Raw genomic sequence first — 20,589 nt, forward strand, 5'->3', positions numbered from 1 at the left:
AGGAGCTGACAGCATTCCCTGCTAGGTACCCATGGGGTACCACGGGGATGAAGGGGGCAAGGACAGAGATCAAAACACGGATGCCCACCTGTGCCCTGGCAGGTCATCACCCCACAGAGCACACGGAGAGCTAGGGACAGGGGTCCAACCCATCTGATCCCCCCAGTCAGCCCAGCGCTGCACCCACACCTGGCATGACCTGGATTCATGCCGACGTGGGCAGGGGGGGCCTGGCCCTGGGGAGGGTTGGCATGGCAGCCCTGGCTGATGGCCAGCCCCAGGCACCGGCAGGGAGCCCAGCAAGCAGCTCTCCTCACCTGCTGAAGCTCCGGGACGCTCTCAGGTTTCCCCGCGGCAGCCTGAGCCTGAGTTCAGCAGCCCAGTTCCACCAGCCGATTTGTGTACGAAACAGGGAGGGGATCAGGTTGGGTGAAGACACCCTGGCTCCTCTGAAAGCAGGTTTTGCCCCCCAAAAAAGGAAAATAAAAGCCAATGGCATGTTTCTGTCCCTGGTCCCTCCCGAACACACTCTGACTTTGATGTAGCAGTCCCAGGAGGATGCTATTACACTGTTAGATGGAAGGAGAAACTGAGGCATGGGTGCCTTTTGTATTGCCCCAGCTGAGAAGGGGTTTAGTGCCAAAGAGGACAGGCAACCCAGCAGGCGGGCGGGCAGGCAGGGTGGCAGTGGTGCTGGCTGTGCCCCATCAGGCTGCAATGCAGGGGCCAAGGTTGGCCCAGCCTCACCGGCTACAGGAATTTTGCTCTACTGCCAACTCCAGACAAATCCCTTTTATTTGCTTGTTCAGGTTTCGATGCTGTAATTGCATCATCTGAGCCAGCTCTCGAGAAAAAGAAGAAGAAGAGAAAAAAGAAAACAAGGGAAGGAGAGCAGTGTGGCGCCCAAGCCGCCAGCCTCGTCTCATCCTGCCTGCTCCTGCCTGGGGACTGGCCAACTCCTTACTCCTGGATTCTGGCTCCCTGCCACAGCTCCAGACCTCCCTGGAGCTGGGACCAAGTAACCAGGAGCAGTTTGGTCCATGGGGATGTTTTAAGTCCCAGAAATCCTGTAAATGTTGCTGGTTTGTGGGGGGGCAAAGCAGTGCTTGACTGTGAGCTCAGCCCCAGGATGCCCATGGAAAAGGGTCCTGCCAGCCCTCTCCAGGTGTGGGGCAACACAGCACAGCTCTGGGCTTCCTTCCCACACTCCCCCAAAACGACAGTTTGCTCTAAATCACCAGCTCTGAGAGGCAGGTGGGTTTGTTTTTTAAAAATGGAGCATTTTCAGTGGAAACAGGAGCTGGTCTGCTGGGGGGCCCCATCCCTATGTGGGATGTGAGGGGCAGGACCCACTCCAGGACCAGCTGTAAGCACCGGGATGGGCAGGAGGGCTCCTCGACCCAAGCACTCCCACAGTGGACAAGGTAGCATCCACAGTGTTTGCACCCTCCCTCACCCCCAGAATAATCCTTGTGGATGCAGGACAGTCGACTGGTCTGTATAGGCTTTGACCTATGTGTATATTTTAACTAATGTTAACTGAAATGGCAAAGTAAAGAGCTGTGTGGAAGGGAAAGCACAAAGTCAGTCCAAAAAGGACAAAGGGTTTCTGACCACATGGGCGGTTGGGCCAGAGAAAAGACAGCACTCTAAACCACAAGTGTCTGGTTTCCTCAAATCACTACTTTTCTGGTTAAAAACAAAACGTAAGAGAAGGATGTTTTGGCAGCAGGTTCCCTGGGTCCTGGGGAGAAGCCTGGCTGTCCCTGTGCTCAGGGGATGCAGATCCCCTGAGGGTGGTGAGGCACTGGAACAGGTTGCACAGAGAGGTTGCGGATGCCCCATTTGTAGAAGTGTTCAAGGCCAGGTTGGATGGGGCTTTGAGCAACCTGGTCTAGTGGAAGCTGTCCCTGCCCATAGCAGGGTGGGTTGGAACTAGATGATCTTTAAGGTTCCTTCCAACCCAAACCATCCTATGATTCTATGATCAGCCCCAGGGGTAATGCACTGGGTGTCACAGCCAGGTTCCAGCCCTCCGCTCTGGCTTCCTCAAAATGCTTCGCACAGGGCAGAGATGTCCCTGCCCTGGTCTCCCTCTTCTGGGGGGACTGCCTCCAGCCCCAGCACCAAGTCCTCATCACACGTGGTGTGGCTGTCCCCGCAGCGTCCCACGTGCCACCGCATCCCTGCTCGGCCAGAGGACAGACCCATCCTGCCCCAGGCAGAGCCACCCCCCAGTCCCAGCCCTGTGCCACCAACCAGCCAGCGTCCCCTCCCCGAGCAGCCCCCAGCAGAGGGATGTGTCACCCTGTCCCCCACCCCAAAAAAGAGGCTGTTGTGCCAAGACTGTTCAGAGAAGGAGTTTTGGACTGGGGGGTGCTTGTTCCGGTGATGTCCCCAACCCCCGGGAACGGCCACCGTGGGCAAGGTGATCTCTGCAGCTGGACATCCCGTCTCCAGGCTAGTAATAGTCCTCCTCACTCTCCCCGTAGTCCTCAGGCGTTGTGCGGGGCTTCGGCGGGGAAAAGCCCGTCATGTTGAGCTGATCTGAAATGGCAGTGTGAGGACAATGTGATGTTGCCACCCCCGGTGCCTGTCCCCTTCCCCACCAGGACCAAAGCCAAACCGTGCACGGCAGCTTGCTGGGGCATCCCCAGCACAGCCCTATACTCCAGCAGCTCCCGCCATACCAGCGCACCCTGCCCAAACATCCCCTCTCTTGTCCCCATCAGAGCGGACAGGAGGAGGAGGACGTGGTGCTTACCGGGCGTGAAGACAGTCAGGCTGGCTAACGCCACCACCTCCCCGACCCTGTTCCTGGCAAAGCAGCGGTAGGTGCCTTCGTCCGTCACCCGCACACCCTGGATCTGGAGCCAGCCGGTCACTTCATATTTCTGGGGGCCACCTCTGAACTGGAGGAGGGGGGAGGGGATTTCAGGTAGCGCTGGGGCCACGAAAGCCTGGAGTGGGGCTGGGATGGATGGGAAGGGGGACACAAGCCCAGGGAAACTCTTTGCCCCCCACTAAGTACCACTCTGGGGGCAGGTACAGACCCCCTGGCTGCAGGTTCCCCCTTTTCCGACTACCCGGGGGAGGCGGGGGCAATGGGCACCTCCTTGTCCTCAGGAGGGCCTGGGACCCCTGCTTTGGGCAGGACCTTGCAGACATGCCCAGACTCCCAGTTATGCCCCAGTGCCACCGTGGTCCCCAAACAGCAGCAGGATGCTGGCTTTGGTGCTCTGCAGAGTGGCAGAAGCAAGGGAGCATCTGTGCCATGAGCACAGCTAGCCCGGGATGGCTCAGCCGAGCCCCGAGTCGCCTGTTTCGGCAGGCAGCGAGGTCCCAGAATTGCTCTGGCGCCAACCAGGCTATTTTCTGTTTGTCCCCAACAAGAAATAATCTCTTCCTGACCCATCTGGGCTGCAGCTGTGTTTGCAGGCTGCTATTATGGTGCTGTGGCCAGGGACAGAGGACAGCTGAGTCTCTTCCAGCCAGGCAGCGTAGCCCTGCTTGGGGTGAAGGTCCTCGGCCGGACCTTGTGACAGGCTACAGGGTGGCGCAAAGGGCAGAAAGATGGAAGGGGACCAGCACGTCGCCTCGCAATGGTGCCGGCTCCCACCTGCTCCCCTGGCTCCCTCCATGCATCCCACAACAGTTTCCTCCTCACCGGTGCGTGGCTGCAGTGCACGGCTCCTGTGCCTCTGCCTACACCCTCTAATAGCTGGGTATGCCTGGCTGGGCACTATATTTGGGGCTGGCTGTGGGCAGGACGCTGACCCCTTGACCTGCCAGTTCTGGGAGGGGAGCCGGGCTCAGAGCAGCGGGCAGAAAAGGGCAGAGACTGCCTGACTGCGGATGGGACCCGAGGATAACCCATGCTGGAAGGCACCTCAGGAGGTCCTCTCCTCCAGCCCAGCCAGTGGCGCTGTGATTAAAAGCCAGCAGGCAGAGAAAACTAAAGGCAGGGAGGTGGCAAACTCCCTGCTGCAGGACTCTGCAGATCTTAAAACATATAAGTTCAAAAACTATGGGAGAAAACTACAGAAGAGAGCTATGCTGATGGATCCTACCACTGAGACACCAGCCCTGGCTCAGCCAGTCCTCGTGATGTGTAGGGCCCAGTCACCCCTTCTCATCCCCAGGCAGCCAGGCTTGGCCACCCCCAGAGGATGACTACCCTCAGGTCTGGTTGCCCATGAGCTCTGGGAAGGGCTGGGTCACCCTAGGGCCATGTCCAACACCCTAGGCACACCACTCACCTGGACAGAGATGTGGGGGTCATCTCCAGGCAGCAGCATCTCCGTGCCATCCTTCCTCCACTCAATGGACGCCATGGGGTAGGCAAAAACCTCACAGCCGAAGATGACATCCTGCCCAGTGATGTTCCATGTGTCATAGGGAGGAGAGGTGATCTGGGGCTCTGGGGAGGGGGCACAGGAGAGCAGGGTGGGCTCAGAAGCGGTCCCGCCCTCAGCAGGTCCTGTGGGCTCTCCTGGGCTGGTCCCTTCCAGGGTGGCAGCATTTGGCTCACATAGAGATGCTGTGACCCTTCCCACGCCCCTCTCCTCTCCTGCTCATGGCAGACCCTCACCTTGCCCGAGGACACAGTCCCTCCTTGCAGCTGGGACTAGAGGCTCCCTCCCCAGCCCCCCTGCCCCGTGAGGGATTACCATCCCTCCTGGCCTCACTTTCCATGCCTGCGCAATGATGCTCAGGGACACACGAGCAGCCAGAACAGTTCAGTAACGGCAGCCCTATAAAGCAAAGCTCTCCTGTGCAAATCAGAGCATGCTCCTTCTGTGGGGGAAAGGCCGAGGGGCACTCATCCAGCCCGAGGCTGGTGGGGATGGATGAGGTGGATGAGCTTCCAGCTGAATGAGGCCTCTCCTCTGGCACGGTGCTTGCACCAGCGATTAAGGGAGCCAGCAGGTCCCTGGCTGCTCTATGGAGCCAATACCTCCAGGTCCCACATCCCTTCCCTGGAGGGACGGAGTGAGGACTACCCTTCCCACCCACACCTGCTCCAGGATCTGGCCCATAGCATGAGCCAGAGGCCAAGGGAAGGCCTCTACTTCCAAATATACCTGGGGGAAAAAACTGAAGGACGTTATGATCTACAGAAAATAAAGTCAACCTTGATGGCCCTCATTCTGTGGTGACAGCACTGGGTGACCAGTGCTGGACAGGGCAGGCTGGGGCTTGGCCTCTCCACCACTGCCTGCCCCCACAGCTGGGTTTTAAATGGGAGATGGAAATCGCAATGCCAAGTCAAACTGACCCAAGTTTCCATTTGCAGGAGGCAGCCACATTTCTCAGGAGCACTGGGCCAGCATGAACCCAGCGCTGTCGCCAAGAATTCGCTAACAAATCCCTGGAACTTCCCCATCTGCTCCAGCAGGATTTGCTGCTTCCCATAAACCCCGTTCCCACTTGGCAAAGCTGCTCCCAGACCTCTCCAGGCACTGGATCCACAGGAGATGCCCTGGAGCAGCAGAGTGGGGGGACCAGGGGCAACCTGCCACTGTATGGAGCAGCCCCCAGCACTGCCGTGTCCCTGTGGACATCATGCGTTTGCTGCCAGGTGAAACAGTTAAGCCAGACCCCTTTGCTTGTCCCTTCCTGAGAGGTACAAGCCTCCGTCCCGCTGCCCGCACAGCTGCTCCCAGGGCACTACCTGACTCGCAGGGACCCTCGTGGGCCACGGTGAGGTTGGCATCGGGATGGGCACGGGCGACCTCCAGGAACCTGCAGATCTGGGCATAGGTTTTGCCATCGGAGCCACAGAGGGCCAGGTGGGAGAGACAGGTGCACTGGGGCTCGGGCACCTCTCCGTGCCGCAGGTCCCCGGCATCCAGCCGGCACTCCAGGTGCTCCCCGCACTTGCCATAGAAGTGGTTGGTGTTGTCCAGGTCGCAGATCTGTCCCTCCAGGTTGGCACACTCCCAGCAGCAGTCACAAGCATCCCGCACCGTGCCAGCCAGGCACCCGCGTGGTGCTGGGCACTCCTCCGGCCGGCACTCGACGCAGCCCTCTCCTTCCTCCAGCAGCCGCTGCCAGCCCCGCTGGAGGTAGTCGGAGGTGCTGGGAAAAGCCTGGCCCAGCTGGAGCGAAGCCCAGTGCAAGGAGAGCAAGGAAAGCACGAGGCAAGAAGAGCTCAGGGTCTTGGCTTCAGACATCCTCACAGCAGCTCCTCTATCCTGGTCCCACCATCACTTGGACAGGGATCTCCGGCACTGCTCTGGCCTCCCTGGCTAGATCTGAGGAGCCATCGTGGCCTGTGAGAAGGGAGGATGTGTCTTACCAGTGCATGGAATGTCTCCCACCCCTCCGGCTCCCATCTGGCTTGCCCTGAGCAGTAGCACTGCAGGATGCGTCCCAGCCCCTCAGCCACATTCTTCCCATGCTGGGGCTCCCTAACCAGCTCCTGCCCCGAGACACTAAGCATCCTCTGGTGGGATGGGGCTGCTGACCCCAGAACCATCAGGTTTCAACCTTCTTCCCTGGCAGCCCAGCAGGCAGAGCCCAGCCTGCTCTGACCCCACCATGGCCTGGGGAGCCACAGGGCTGGGAGGGGACCAGACAGGCTGCTATACACCGTCATGGCTCAGCTGGTTTGTACCCTGCTCCTCACCTCCTCTCAGGAAGCCACTCTAAAGCCAGGCGCTCCATTCATTTCCCCATTGCTTTGCAAGAGTCACGAGCCCTTTTTTCCTCCCTCACCATCCAGACAAGCGCAGTGGAGCGGCTGATCCTGCAGACAAGGGGCTTTTTCCACGCTGGAGGCAGCCAGCCGAGAGGAGCCAAGCCAGGAGGATGCTCCCGGTCATGCCTGGCTTTTGTCCTCCTCCCCTCCCTGCACCATAACCCCTCTTTTTAGGCACCACCTGCCTGAGCAGGGGAAGAAACACCCCCCAGGAAAGGTTTGTGACCCCCTCAGTTATCACACAGGCAACTGAGGCTGAGCATGGCGGGACTCAGTGCACAAATGGGCAGTCAGTGGACTGGCAGCAGGCCCAGCGTGGTCAGCCTGTACCGGCACAACAGGGTCCCTGTCCCCAAACCCCAAGCCTGCATTACCCCGCTACCCTGGGTAAGCAGAGCAGCTGATCTATGCCAGCTTCCCATCTCTGCTGGGAGGATACGTGGGGTCTCGGAGCCTGTCTCCAGAGGGGCTGATGATGAACCAAACCCCTTTGTGAACACCCTCCAGCCCCTGGTTACAGCCTAGCTGCCTTCCCCGAGATGGAGTGAAATTACGCTCCCCTGCCCCAAGGCCACCCAGCACGAGTGAGTGGGGCTGGGAAAGGGGACCCAGGCAGCCGGGCTGCCCGCTCTCCTCCTGCTGGGAACGGCACCGAAGGGCAGGCTGCAGCCGCCCCCCCCCCCCCCCCTCCAGCTGCACCCCGCAGACCCCCCACCCTCCGGGGCTAACGAAGCCCAGATCCGGGGTGGGGTGATGGGAATGGCCAGGTCGGTGGGTTACACACACACACGCACCTCCCCGGATAACAAACTGCGAAGCTTTGACCCGTTTACCAGAGACCACCGAGCCCCCCAGGGATGGAAAGGTGCAGGGGGTCCCGGTGCCGAAGCCCCCCGCCCCAGCCCTCGCTACCCCAGGCTGTACGGAGCAAGGCTCCGGCCCCCGATGGACGTGGGGGGCCAGAGAAAGGGGGGGGAGGGGGGGGGGGGACGGACACACGACACGACACATAACTGCAAAGTCGGTCTCTGGCTCCCCGAGTCCGCGGTGAGGGCTCTGGGGGTCCTGGCTGAGTCCCGGGGTTCCCCGGGAGCCGCCCCGCCGTAAGGCGCCACTTACCGGAGGTGCCGGTACCGGGGAGCGGCGGTTTCGGGGGCGCGGGCGGCGCAGCGGCCGTGGCGGCGGGGCTGCTGGCCCCCGGCTGCTCCGGCACCCGCCGTGATGTCAGCGAAACGTGAGTCCCCCCCGCCCCTCTCCGGGCCCGCGGCCCATCCCTGGACCGGGACCCGGGCTGGCCGGCACCCCTTCCCTACCGGGGTCCCGCCACCCGCTGCACCCTGGCCCCGGGACTCTGCCGCTGCGGCCCCCCCCCCCCCAGCACCGGCACCTCCCCGCCGACCCCGACACGGGGGTCAGCCCAAGCCGTGTGTCGGGGCCCGGGCTGATGCTCAGCGCCATCCGTGGGGCAGGAGGGGAACGGGGTGGGGGGCAGAGACCCACTTTGCGTGGGTCTGTGGAGACAAGAGAAGGGGAGGGAAAAAGCCGGGGATGAAAGCATCTCTCAAGCTGTAATTCGGGTGGGAAACAGGCTGAAACACTGAGCAGCTGCTGTAATTAAACGGGGGGGGGGGATAATTCCCGGGGGATGTCTGCGCTCAGCACACCCCAGGAGCCGGGTACAAAGGGGGTATCGGGGTGCAAGCAACAGCATTACCTTGGCTGGAGCAGAGCAGTCGGCAGCAGTGGTGGGGCTGCTCCACGCCACGGCAGCGCAAAACCTGCGTGCACAGGGCTGGGGTGCCAGACCCCTCCCCCGGCAAGCTGCCTCACTGCTCCCCACCTCAGTTTCCCTGGCCCTGAGGAACAGGGGGCCCAGCACGCCTTTGCAGCACAAACACGCTGCACATTTGCATCTTGCTTCCACTGCTGTGCCGGGGGGATCCCACAGCCCGCTCTCTCCTCCAGGAGAGGAATTTGTGGGATTTGCTTCCCCAGTGAAGCTCAGGCGAAGCAAAGCTGTTGCAGGACCCCTCGGAGGATCTGGTTTCCTTCACCACACTGCAAAAATCTGCTTTTGCTTTCCAACACCCTCCTGAAAATTCATTCCGGGCTCTGGGGCTTTTGCTCGGTCACGTTGCGAATCCAGCCATGGCTAACGATGGAAAACACGCCAGGCTTCGGCCCCCCTAAATCTGCCTTTGCCGGCCAAACCCCCCCCTCCAGTGCCCCACTGCAGAGGGGGGTTTCCTGCCGGCTCTGCCTTCAGCCTCACATCCTGCTCCCCCTCCGCGGCCCCCAAACCCTTGGCTCAGGGCTGCCTCCCTCCCCGGCTCCCCTCACCCGGCCCATCGAGCGCAGTCCCGGCGTGCCGCAGGTTTTTGGGCCCCGCGTTCACAAGTCACAGAGCAGCTGGGGCTGCAGCTGCTTTGGGAGCAGGGAAAAAGTCAGTAGGAGCTAAGGTTTTCCTACATGCATCCCCAGAGCCGGTTCAGAGCCTGAGCAGAGAGGGGACAGGCTGTAGGTGACCCAGCCAGGGGTGCTGAGCTCCCTGGGCTGACCCCACCATGCTCTGCTTCCCCACCGTGGGACAAAGCATTGCCTGTGCATTTGGGCATCCCCGCAGCAAGCACACCCTCTCCCACCCCTGCCCCACGCAGGGGGCAAAGCTGTGGGGCGAGCCTGGCCCCAGATGCCACCTTCAGCCCACACAGCTGCTGGCCAGTATAGAAATAGAGCCAGAGCATAATTCCTAGACATTGCTGAAAAGCGGGGCCAGCGATGGTCCCTGGTTATTTGCTTCTCTTGCCCTTAGCAGGGTGCAAGGGGGGACAGGCCCCAATGCTGCTCTCCTTGCCCGCACGTGAGGACCCCAGCCCTGGCTCCTTCTCCCATGTGCCACGGCCCAGGTGCCTGGCACATCCCTGTCCCCATGGGGTTACCGCGGCCTCTGGGTGACTGGATTCCTCCAAGCATCTCTACAGCAGCTGCCACTCTCAAGGTGAGGAGAGGCCACATCTCCAGTTGGAGATCTCCTGATCAGAGGTGAAATCCAGCCCCAGATCTCAGTAGGGAAAGCACCAGCCACAGTACAACACAACCCAAGACCTGGAAGCCATAGGCAGCTCAGCTCAGCTAAACAAGATGGAGCTCCAACCTGGCAGGTAATTAAACCTCCTGCTTAATGAGACTATTGAATGTGCTAATAAATAGTAGCAGCTATGAATGAAGGGTGGAAGATCTAAACTTGTGCTTAACAAGGAGCTGTGCTCAATCACACCTTGATTCAATCAGCACAGCCCTGGCTGCAACTGGGACTTGTAGCTCCAGTTGCTGGGAGCCCATCTGGGGGGAAAAGGGTGGTTGCAGCTCTGCGTGGCCTAGCACTGGGGTAAATCCCATTTGTGGCTCCCCACTCACGCTAGCCAGTTATCCCTTCTTTCTCCTCACTTGCCCCAAGCCCAGTGAAGCTCCCAAAATTGGGCTTTGAAGGTGCAGTGAACCTCAAGCACAGAAGCCCCCTCCTTCCTCCCTGGCAGGTTGCTCCCCATCATAATTCCCCCCCCCCCCGATGGTCCCATTGAAGCCAGGAGTCTGTGGATCCTCCTGGCAGACCCACAGCCATGGCATCCTTCCAGGCCTCTGTCATCAGGATGTGCCCCTGATGGCAGAGCTGTCACAGCTGGTCCAGGGTGCCCCACTGCTCCTGGCCCCATTCCCCCCACCCTAGGCCCCAGGCTGATCTCCTGGACCACCCCACAGGGATCTGGGGCTTCCAGCAGTTGAGGCCAAGTTAAAAACCCACCCTGGAAAAAAAGCCCCAGGCCAAGTGACTCAATGCATGTCATGTCAAGGGTGGTGGTGAGCGGTGTCAGGGCTGGCTGGGATGGGAACAGGGGTTATGTCACGGCAGAAGCAAGTGTCACCGGGAGATGCTGGGGCAGGGGGTGCTGCCAGCACACTACGTGGGGCCACAGGGGTCTCATTCTGATAATAAACCAAATCTCGCCCATTTCACCTCAAACCCACTGCTGCTCCTTTCCATTTCCTCCTGTTTTGAGCAGCCTGACGCAGCCGGGATCCGGCCAGCCCACCCCAAGTCTGTGTGGCTCTCGGGGGTCCCAACCGCATTCTGGGGGTCTACCATGGGGACAAGAGATGGGCAGCAGGCAGGTCCCTCCCGTCCCGCACGCCAGGCAGCACCCATGCTGGGAAACAGCCAGGCTCGGGTTTCTCCAGGCTTTTCCAGAGCAAATTCCTCCCAAGAACAAACCTGTCAGCAAATTCTTGGGGAAAGGGTTGCAGCTGTTAGCAGAGGGGACGGGTGGCTCTCAGGCTGGCCCTGAGCAGCGGTGGCCAGGTAGTGAGGGATGCTCTGCTCCCTGGTTGGAGGCTGCCAGGCCCCTTCTCCCACAGGAGCCATGGCTCGGCAGGGCTGGATGCGGCTCAGCTCCTTCCCTGCAGGAATCCCTTTGCTTTCACTGGTTTTTTTTCCACCAGCTCCATCCAAGAGCAGGTCATATAACCCGGGGCCAGGAACAAAACGGGCGGTGGGGCCTGCATTCCCGGGGATGCCCCCCCTCTGCCTGCCACCTCCCCCCCCCCCCCCCCCGGGCTGACACGGCCGTGCCAACTTTGGCACCTCAGCGGCGGGTTAGCACAGTTCCCACCGCCCCGCGACATGCCAGGCTCCCCGCGCACCCCTGACCCCACAGCAAACAGGAGCACCCCCTAAAAGCCCCTACCCCCCCGCAGTCCCTGCCTGCCCCCCGCGCTGCCTGAGGGGCTGACCCAGCAGAGAGGTGCAGGCAGGCGGGTGCAGGCAGGCGATGGCAGGCAGCAGGCTGCGGGGTCTCTGCTGCCACCTCCAGGGTACTGCTGGTCTCGTCCCCGTCCCCTTGCCGGGACACCGTCCCTGTACCTGGGACCTGTAGATCCTGGAGCAGTGCATGGCCACCTCAGTCCCCGCCCCCCCCCTCCCCTTGCACCTCAAAACAAGCCCCCCCCCCCCCCCCATGAGCCCACCCCCGCGGACCCCCACCGCAACGTAGTGTCCTGAGGGGCTTGGGGACCCTCCTGGTGTGCAGGGACCCTCTGTTCAGCCTGCCCTGTGTGCACGGGGCTGCACAGTCCCACCGGCCAGGATGAGTGCTCCGGAGGGTGCCGCCAGCTCAGTGGCACCATGTCCTGCGACCACTATCTATCCCCTTTGCCACCCTCCCTTTCCCCAGCCTCCGGCAGCGCCAGCAAGGCTGGGATGCAGCCAGGGAAGGTGACCCACTGCCAGCGCCCCAGCATCCCCTGCCACCAGGAATGGGCGCTGGGGAGGGGGAGCCTGCCTGCCGCCCCCCCCCGTAAGAAGCTGCCCATTTCCAGGCGTCATTAAAGAGCAATTAGCTGGAAATTAAGCTGAGAACAAGTATTGATTAGCTCATTAAGGCTGGGGGAGCTGGCTGTGGCGGTAGGAATTGCTGCCGCTCGCCCTCATTATGGGCAAGGTTAAAGCTTGCGGTCGGGCAGCTCATTAAAAACGCCAGGGACCAATCGATGTCCCCGGCCCAGCACCGCCCAGCACCCCTGGAGACACCCAGCTGCTGCCTTTTGGGGACTGGCCTGTGACCTCTGGGATGAGCAGCTTGGGAAGGGACCGAGCATCCTTGCTCCCCTGCATCCACTGCTGCAACCTGGGCTCCCCCACAGATGCAGCAGTGTCACCTTTGGGCTTGTCAGCTCCACACCCCCCCCCCCCAACTCACTGGCCAGGGGGTTATCTTTCTGCCCCAACCAGGGGATTCAGTGGAACAGGTGCCCCCTAACCCAGCAAAGTGAATGAGTCTGTGGGCTCACAGCACCAGGAGAGGACAGCCAGCATGGCTGGCTGGCAGGGCAGCACCCCAGACCTGAGCTGAGTTTGCCAGGTCTCAGCCTAGCAGTGCCAGCTTGTACTGGTCGGGGACAGAACAAAGGGGATCTTAGGGATGGGATGAAAGCAGCTGGGGACATGGGGACAGATGAAAGACAGCCAGTGGCTCTGCGCGGCTGAGTGCTGCCATGCCGTGCTGCCCTGCACGCCAGCCCCACAGCTCTGGGGGCTCTTGGTGTAAGCCCAGACCCTGTCCGGCAATCTGGCCAGACCTAGCCACCCTGAGCCCCTGTGGCTCCAGCCTCCTGTCCTCTCCAGTCCCTCCCATCCCCATCTCTGCCTCTTGCAGCCACCAGCAGCTCAGGGCCAGCTCCCAGCCAGTGCATGCATGGAGAGTGTCCCCACGCAGGCTGGTGGTGCGGGGGGAGGCAGGTGTCATCATTATTTTTGTTTTCTTTGCACTGCCCTGGAAATATATTGTATTCTCAGCTAATCCCGTTCAATTACACCACAATAAAACACATAATAAAAACGTAATTCATTTTTCCCGAGCGCTCCGTCTCCCTGTGTCTTGGCAAGCTATTAAAAATTTGTCTTCATTTTTCTGGCAAGAGCCTTGTACCTTTTCATCTTTAATTTATGAGAGCAGAATAGCTACTGACAAGCCCTTATTGCGCAGCGAGGGGCTGCATTATTTATAAGCCGCCAATGACTGGCTCAGGGGAGATATTTGCAATATGCCGGGGCGAGCAGAAGGAGGGGGACAGATCCCTGACATGCCTGTCCCAATCCGTTCCCCCACCCTGGGTGGGTGCTGGATGCAGGTGCCATCCTGGCTGCCCCCACGGGGCAGGAGCACCCCCTGCCCGGCCTCTGCCAGCCCCTGCTCACTGGGGAAGCTATGGCACAGGGTGGCTCTGGGCTGCCTGGCCCTTATCTCGCCAGCTGCTGCATCTGCTCATCTTTGGCTTTGCAGCGACTCTCACTCCTCCATCCTGGCTTGGTGCGGGGGCTCCGAGGAGCGTAGTTGCCTCCATCCCTCCTCTCCTGCCATGGACATCCATCGCTCCTTCTGACTACCCTGGCCTGTGGGTGACAGAGCCGCTGCCTGCAGGCTTGCCAGGGTCCCACGACAGCAGCAACGTGCTCTCTGATAGCCATGGGTAGAAAGTGGGATAAAAATATCCTCGCTGGAGAGGCAGGCACAGGCCCGGGGCTGGGGATTGAAGCAGAGCGTCCTGTGAGCAGGCTGCGAGAGGGGGTGGGAGCGTGGGCAGAGCCAGGGGGATGCTCTGGCCTCTTCAAACCAGCAGCATCCAGGGCAGCAGCTTAGCAGAGCCCTCTGCGTGGCAGTGAGGTGCAAAGCTGCCTGCGCTAAAAAAAGCCCTCCTGACAGCTGGATGAGCTTAACCACACGCCAAGCCAGCCAGAGCTGCTGCAAAGGCAGCTGGCTGGAAAATGGGAGCAGAGACCGGCCTCAGGGGACACAGGGGCACCCCAGCAGCTGAGCTGCCTGTCCCATCCTCACCCTGATGGCAGTCCCTTTCCACCACATACAAATTGGCAAGCAACATGCTCCTCTTTGCTTTTGGTTTTGTATAAACAACCTGCCTTTATTATTTGGTATATATAGGTACATTATATGTATATCAAAAATAACTAGAGGAAACCACAGTGCACTTAAAGCTATTTGAGAAGGTCCACCTGAAAGCAAGCACTCCAGGAAGGGGTAGAATGTCCCCTCAGGGGGAGCCCAGCCCTGAACAGAGATGGCCTTAAAATGAGAACAAAAACGTGGACTCTCTGCTGGGATTAAAATGTGCCATTTGCTCCGGGTATGGAAGGAGCAGAAAGCCAGATTAAATCCTCAGAGCAGCCCAGAGGAGAGCAGAGGGTGAGCTGAAAGCGCACGCCTGGGCTGGGAGACCCGCCCCTGGGTTCGAGCCACTGTGTGTGCTTGAAATCACTCACCCACGGCTGTTTTGGGTTTGGGGAGTTTTCCTCTCCAAAAGCTGCTCTGCCATGCCCAGGCACCACCAGCTGCTGAACCGCTGGGGAACGTGGAGTGCCTGCAAAGGGGTTCTAACCCTCAATCACCATGATTGTCCGCTGCCTCCTAAAGCTGGGGGGAGCACCATTTTCTTCCCCACCCCACATCCCTGCTCGCAAGGTCCCTGGTGCTGCTGCCCACGCTCCCCCATGCACTGCACTCAGCTACAGGCACACACAGGGTGAGCACAGGAGAAACACACTACCACCCAGGAGGTCCCCAGAGCGGGACTGAGCCCGGGCACAGGGATGGGGTTCGGCACAGTGGTACCTACAGACACGCGATGGCCAAGGGAAAACGGCAGTGGCCCCAAGGGGCTCCGAGGGGCGAAGCTCAGCGATGCATCAGCCCAGAGGCTCTGTGGCATGTTTCAGCCGCAGCGGGCCCCCCGGGCCTCCCGTTCAGAGCCCTTTGTTGAAGTAGACGGTCTCCAGCCGTGGGTCTTTCTCCCGGATCTGAGCTTGGACTTCAGGCTCCAGGCGGCTCACGGGCATCGAGCTGCCAAGGGGACACGGATGCAGGGGATGGAGGGGGGACACCTGCTAGGAGCCCCAGGTTGGGAAACCACCCGCTGTCACCCCTTCCCCACGTGCACCCCACAGGGACATTGTCCCCATGGCTCAGCGCAGACCTTTGTGTCTGCACTGCTGCGTGTGCACAGGGACATGTGTGTGCGCACAGTTTCAAGCCTCTAACCGCTTGAAGGAGTGAAGGTATCTCTTGGGAGTCAGAGAGCACAAGGAGCCCCCACACCTCCCGCCTGCACCCCATGCCCTGCCCCAGGGGGCTGTACACGCAGGCAAGGCGCCCGTCCTTACCTTTTCTGTGGGAAGAGCGCGCAGCACAGCGGGGTTGCGAACACCAAGCTGCAAGGGAAGGACACGGAGAGAAGCTGGGCTGCAGAAATCACCTGCTCCTACCCATGGCCTGACCCCAGAGCAGCAAGGAGGCAGCCCAGAGCCGTGCCAGGTGCTCAGCCAGGAAAGGGATAAGGAGATGCCCTATCCAAGCTCTAGACCCTGCATTTGGCTCTTGAAGCGGGGCAAAGCCTGTCCCCATCAGTGTGGGGGAATAGCAATGCTGAGCAGGAGCCCATGGCCGGCTTGAGAGACATCGAGACGGAGCAAAACAGCTCCTGGCCCCAGGACCTCATACCCCATCCCATCTGCCTGGGGGGCACCAGCCTGGCCAAGCTCCGGCAACCCCCCGAGGAGCTCTGGGGCGGCTCTCACCTCCCCTGCCAAGCAGACCCCCCAGCAGCACTGCCCGTCATACCCAGGCTCGGTCTGCACCTGGGGCGGCGATGCCCATCGGCGGAGGGTGACTTACCAGAGTCCCACCAGGCCGACCTGCAGAGGAGCGTTCAGATACGGGTACCGCTGCCAGGGACAGGGAGAGGCTGTGCGTCAGGGGGGCGAACGGGGCAGGAAGGTGCCTGTTTCCCAACAGGGCGCCAGCCCCGAGGGGTGTCAGCGCTGCCACAAGCTAGGGGGGTGTCCCCTTGCTCACCCTCCCAACCCAGGACCACCAGTACCTTCAGAAAAGCTCTCTTCTCCAGTGCATTCATGATCACCGGGGGGATGGCTGGGGCGGAAGGGAAGGAGATGAGCTCCCAGTACTCACAGCCCCCTGCCAGCCATGGGACCCCGTTCCATGCTGGCAGGGACAAGCTGCAGCCCCCAGACATGGGTGGAGGAGGGGAGACTCACCCATGGCCGGGGCTGCCATGCCGATGCGGGACACCACTACCTGGAAAATGGCCTTCTGGGCTGCAGCCGTGGACTCGCCCAGGCGGTTCCCGTTCTCATCCGTGACGGGGATCCCCAGCTTGAGCTCTCTGCAGGGAGAGCAGGGGGTGAGGGGGCCCCAGGGCACACGGGTGGGGGGGATCAAGGAACAGGGCAGGGACACAGCATATGGGCATGTCTCCAGAGGAAGCTGGTATCCTCCTCTATTCCCCATCCACTGCCTGTGTAGTAAATCGGGGTTGTCTCAGCTGGACCTACATTCACACTTGGGGGGTCCTCAACAGAGCTGGATGGGGATGGGGACTTCACAGCCAGCTTAACCGATAACCTCTTGGGATGCAACCGGGTCCTTGTACCCTCAAACCAATCCCCCAGGATAAGGGATGCCAGCAGGGCCAGGAAGGAAGGCCTCTGCAAGCCCCAGGCACTGCTCCCCACATCTCCCACCAGTGCCTGGTGAACCCCGATGTCAGCCCAAGCGCCCCATCCCAGCCCAGGGGCTCACCTCTGCCTCATCAGCGGGATGTTGATGCAGTTGGCAGCAGCCACAGCCGCGAAAGGCACGTACCGGCCGATGAGGGCTGGCAAGTGCTGGGGGGGGCAAGCAGGGAGCACGTCACGCAGAGAGTCTGGGGGCAGAGCTGGCTGTCCCCGAGTCTGCCACTGTCCCCCTGCAAGACCTTGGGGTGTCTCAGCCCCACTGAGGAATACCATTCCCTCCTCCCCTGCAAATCCCAGCCAGTGAAAGCTGCACAGCCCAGAGGGTCCGGGGGGTCCCACGTCCCCTCCCAGCTCTGGAGGGAGGCCAAGGGGTGAAAGAAGCCTGGAGAGATCCAGCTGGGGATGGAGCAGGGCCAGAGGGACAGGCCATCTCTGGAGCCATCACTGGGGAGAGGGGCTGCCTTGCATGGGTGCTCCCAGGAAACCCCTTTCCTTCATTTTCTCCCCTGCCCCAGGTGATGGGGTGAATCACCCACTCAGGTCAGAGCTCAGGAAGACCCCACGGGGAGGGTGTCCAAGTGTCCTGGCCAGAGATGGCCCAGAGCCACCTTACCTTGGTGAGAGATTTGAGCCCCAGTGCTGTGACAACTGCCCCTGTGGTCGCACTCACATAGGCTGTCCCCAGCTGGCTGCAAGAGCAGGAGGTGACACCAATAAGCCAGGGTCCCCCCATCCCACCCCCGCCCCCAAAGGAGGGGACAGCATGCCCTTTAATAGCATCAGGACACCTGGGTTCCTCTCCCAGCAATATCACTAACCCTGACAGCCCCACTGGTGTCCATCTCTGGCTGCACCAGGTCCCCATCGTCCCATCTCACAGCCCCCCGCTATTCAAGAAGCTATTCAAGGCACTCCCCTGGCATTTTGGGGTGCCAGAAGGACCTGGTCAGAGGGATGCTTACCTGGGGGTGATGGGTGCATCCCCACTGCGGTTGGTGTAGTTGACGATAGCGTTGAAGGACTGGTTGACCCACTGCCAGAACAGCACGGCCGGCGTGGTCCTACCAGAGAGAAGAGGGTGTTGGTGGCACTGGGGGATGCCACCCATGCTCTTACAGCATGGGTGCCTTGCAGGGTACGGGGCATGCGTCCCCGCCTCAGCCCAGGGCCAGGAGGGTGCCGGAGGAGGGGCGGGAATCCCCCCCCCGCCCAGCACCCTCCTGGCCCTGGGCTGAGGAGGGGACAGGTACCTGTAGAAGGTCAACATGCAGCCGGTGATGGTCATGTTCATGGGCACCTGGGCAGACATGCGCCCTATGAGGAGCATCTTCTCACCCGTGTCGGGGTGGAAAGCCGAGTCGTAGATGTACTTCGCCCGCCAGAGCTGGTCCTCCGTTAGACCCGGGGGTACTGTGCCCGCCCTGCCGGGTAAGGGTAGCGCCCGTCAGGAGACCCGTGCCCTGCCTGGTCCCCCACCCCACGTGGGGCAGCTGGGAGATGCCTTAGGGACCAGCCAGGCAAAGTGAAGGGCTGGCTTTGGCCAGGGCGGGGGCCAGCACCTGTTCCCACCCCTGGGGATGGCCCGGAGGCCGTATCCTGCCCAGGAGCGGGGGGTACAGCTCCCCCCTTGGTACCTGTAGTCCTCCACCACCCGGCGGGCCTCCTCCAGCGTGGCCCCCGAAAGCAGCAGGTTTCGGGGGTCGGTCACCATGAAGAAGTGCTTGGCCCGGCCCTGGAAGGTGCTCTGGTCCCAGCGGGGCTCCCGGATGTTGATGGTGGCAGGGAGGGACGGTGGCATCTTCTGTGGGGGGTGGCTATGTGGGATGTGCTGCCTGTGACCCCGCACCCTGCATCCCCGCTGGGGCAGCTCTGGAGCTCCCCCAGCCTGGGGGGACACGAGTGGGGTATGGGGAACCCCCTTGCAATGGAGCAGAGTGGGGACCCCCGAGCCCACCCAGCAGACGGGGCAGCTCGCGGGTGGGGTGACCCCTACCACCGCTGCACCCCACTCACCCTGCAATCTGTCAGTGGGGAGCCCCCCCCAACCAGGAGCGGCTAGGGACCCCCACCCCGGCAGGGCACCCCGGCCTCGGGTGGGGTGCCGGGGACCCGCCACCTCGGGGCCAGAGCTGCTGCCAGTGGCGGGGGGAGCAAGGAAGGGCAGGGGAAGGAGGAATGTCGTCCCCCCCCCGGGAAGGCACACACCGCACGGCACCATTTCCACGCCCGCCCTTCCCCGCGAGAAGCCGGGCTCTGCTCCCCCGCCCCGGACCGAGCATCCCTCCCCCCACGCGTGAACCCCCACCCCCCATAACGCCCGTGTCCAGGGGCGACGTCCGCACTCACGGCTTTCCGGGCAGCGCCCACCGTGCCCGCGCCGCCGCCGCCGCCGCCACCGCCCCGCTCCCGCCCGGCGCGCTGACGTCCGGCCTCGTCACGGGGGGGGCGCGGCCCCGCGGTGGGGGGAGCCGGGCGGCGCCGCGCGGGGAACGGCGGGGGCCACGCGGGACCGGGCCGGCTGCGGGGGGGGGCGGTACGTGCCAAGCCGCACGCGGCGTCTGCCCCCACCCACCCACCCACCCACGATTGCGCGCGGGGGTGCGTGCGCGGGAGTAGTCGCGCGTGGGCGCGCGTGCTCACGTGGGTGCGCCCCGTGTGCGCTCACGTGGGTCTGCGCGCGTGCGCTGAGGTGCGTGTCCGTGTCCGAGCGTGTGCGTTCACGTCGGCTTCCGCTCGCTGGGGTGCTCGTGTGTGTTTTCACGTGGGTGTTGACGTGCGTGTTTCTGCGCGCGCCTGCGCGCACGAGGGTGTCCCCGTTCCGGCCGTGTGTCTCCGCGGGCTCGCGCGGGTTTCGATGCCTGTGCCCCGCGCGCGTGTGCTTGTAACGTTGTGCTCGGACGCGTCGCGTTGGTGTTCACGCGTGGCGCGGCAGCTGCGTGCGAGCGGGGGCAGGGCAGCGCCTCTGCAGAAGCGGGCGCCTGCTTGTGCCTAGGGTGGGGCGTGCGGGCACACGCGTGTGCGCCGCTGTGCCTGTGGGCGAGCGGGGCCGTGTACACGCGTGTGCGCCGCTGCGCGCGCGGCGGCGCTCCGTGGGTGTCCGTGAGTGTGCGCACAGGCGGCACGGCGGGGCTTGCGCGCGTGGGCGTGCGCAGGGCTATAAACACGCATGCCGTGGACGTGTGCGTGCATGGGGTGCGTGTGCGTGTGGGTGCGTGTCCCCACGCCGGCCGTGCCCCCTCAGCCCCTGACCCAGGCGCTGCCCCCCCGCCCGCTGCCGGGGTGCCCCGGGGGGGCTCCCCCAGGGCGCAGCGCAGCCCCTGCCCCGGTGGGAGTGGGGGGACCCCTCCGCCCCGGTCCCCGCCCCCGCCGCCCGGCCGCAGCCCCCCCGCAGCCCCCCCGGCCGCCGCGCATCACCTGAAACCGCCGCGGTGTCGGGTTCGCGCTGGCGGCGGCGGCGCCGGGCCCCGCCGGGGGGTCACGGCCAGCCCGGGGTGGAGGCGATGCCCCCCCCGGGGAGGGGGACACGGGGGGACACCGGCTCGCATCACCGGAGTGAGCGGGGGGGGACACGACACACCCCCTCCCCTGGCCGTGCCTCAGTTTCCCCTGTGTGCCCCCGCGATGCTCCGCGCTAAGGGGAGGGCTGGGGAGGGCGCCACACCCCTCGCCCCACGCAGCACCGCGGGGGGACGCGCCCCCCCAAGCCCCACCGCGCCGTGCCCGTGGGACAAACACACACACACACAGGGCTCCCCCCCCCCAGCTACAAGGCCAGCCCCGGCCGCTC

General features: G+C 62.6%; 2 protein-coding genes across 3 annotated transcripts; both read right to left on the reverse strand.

Moving 5' to 3' along the window:
* Window positions 1-1,561: 1,561 nt before the first annotated feature.
* KAZALD1 (Kazal type serine peptidase inhibitor domain 1) lies at window positions 1,562-7,861 on the reverse strand. 2 transcript variants are annotated; one of them, XM_049810669.1, is made up of 5 exons: window positions 7,718-7,861; window positions 5,675-6,275; window positions 4,260-4,420; window positions 2,765-2,912; window positions 1,563-2,547 (listed from the first exon to the last, which is right to left on the reverse strand). In XM_049810669.1, the coding sequence occupies exons 2-5, from the start codon at window positions 6,174-6,176 to the stop codon at window positions 2,462-2,464; spliced, it is 897 nt and encodes a 298-aa protein (XP_049666626.1). In that variant the 5' UTR covers window positions 6,177-6,275; window positions 7,718-7,861; the 3' UTR covers window positions 1,563-2,461. The 2 variants fall into 2 exon arrangements, with proteins under 2 accessions (XP_049666627.1, XP_049666626.1); XM_049810670.1 differs by lacking the exon at window positions 7,718-7,861 and having other exon boundaries at window positions 1,562-2,547; window positions 5,675-6,196.
* A 6,283-nt stretch (window positions 7,862-14,144) lies between these two features.
* SFXN3 (sideroflexin 3) lies at window positions 14,145-20,520 on the reverse strand. Its single transcript, XM_049810661.1, is given in 12 exon segments — window positions 14,145-15,111; window positions 15,432-15,479; window positions 15,943-15,992; window positions 16,148-16,197; window positions 16,323-16,450; window positions 16,867-16,952; window positions 17,416-17,491; window positions 17,765-17,863; window positions 18,053-18,223; window positions 18,437-18,603; window positions 20,217-20,309; window positions 20,312-20,520. Coding segments are annotated over 12 exon segments (1,101 nt in total). The 5' UTR covers window positions 20,348-20,520; the 3' UTR covers window positions 14,145-15,014.
* Between the last annotated feature and the right edge of the window lie 69 nt (window positions 20,521-20,589).

The sequence above is a fragment of the Accipiter gentilis genome, chromosome 9, assembly GCF_929443795.1.
Source record: "Accipiter gentilis chromosome 9, bAccGen1.1, whole genome shotgun sequence".
NCBI classification, from domain to species: Eukaryota; Metazoa; Chordata; class Aves; order Accipitriformes; family Accipitridae; genus Astur; species Astur gentilis.

Excerpts from the sequence above, each read along its gene's own strand:
- KAZALD1 (XM_049810670.1), bottom strand. The coding sequence starts at position 6,176 with ATGTCTGAAGCCAAGACCCTGAGCTCTTCTTGCCTCGTGCTTTCCTTG. Across the intron at positions 2,913-4,259 it reads ACCCCCACATCTCTGTCCAG|TTCAGAGGTGGCCCCCAGAA; the intron begins GTGAGTGGTGTG and ends CCCCTCCTCCAG. Across the intron at positions 2,548-2,764 it reads CCTGACTGTCTTCACGCCCG|ATCAGCTCAACATGACGGGC; the intron begins GTAAGCACCACG and ends CTGCCATTTCAG.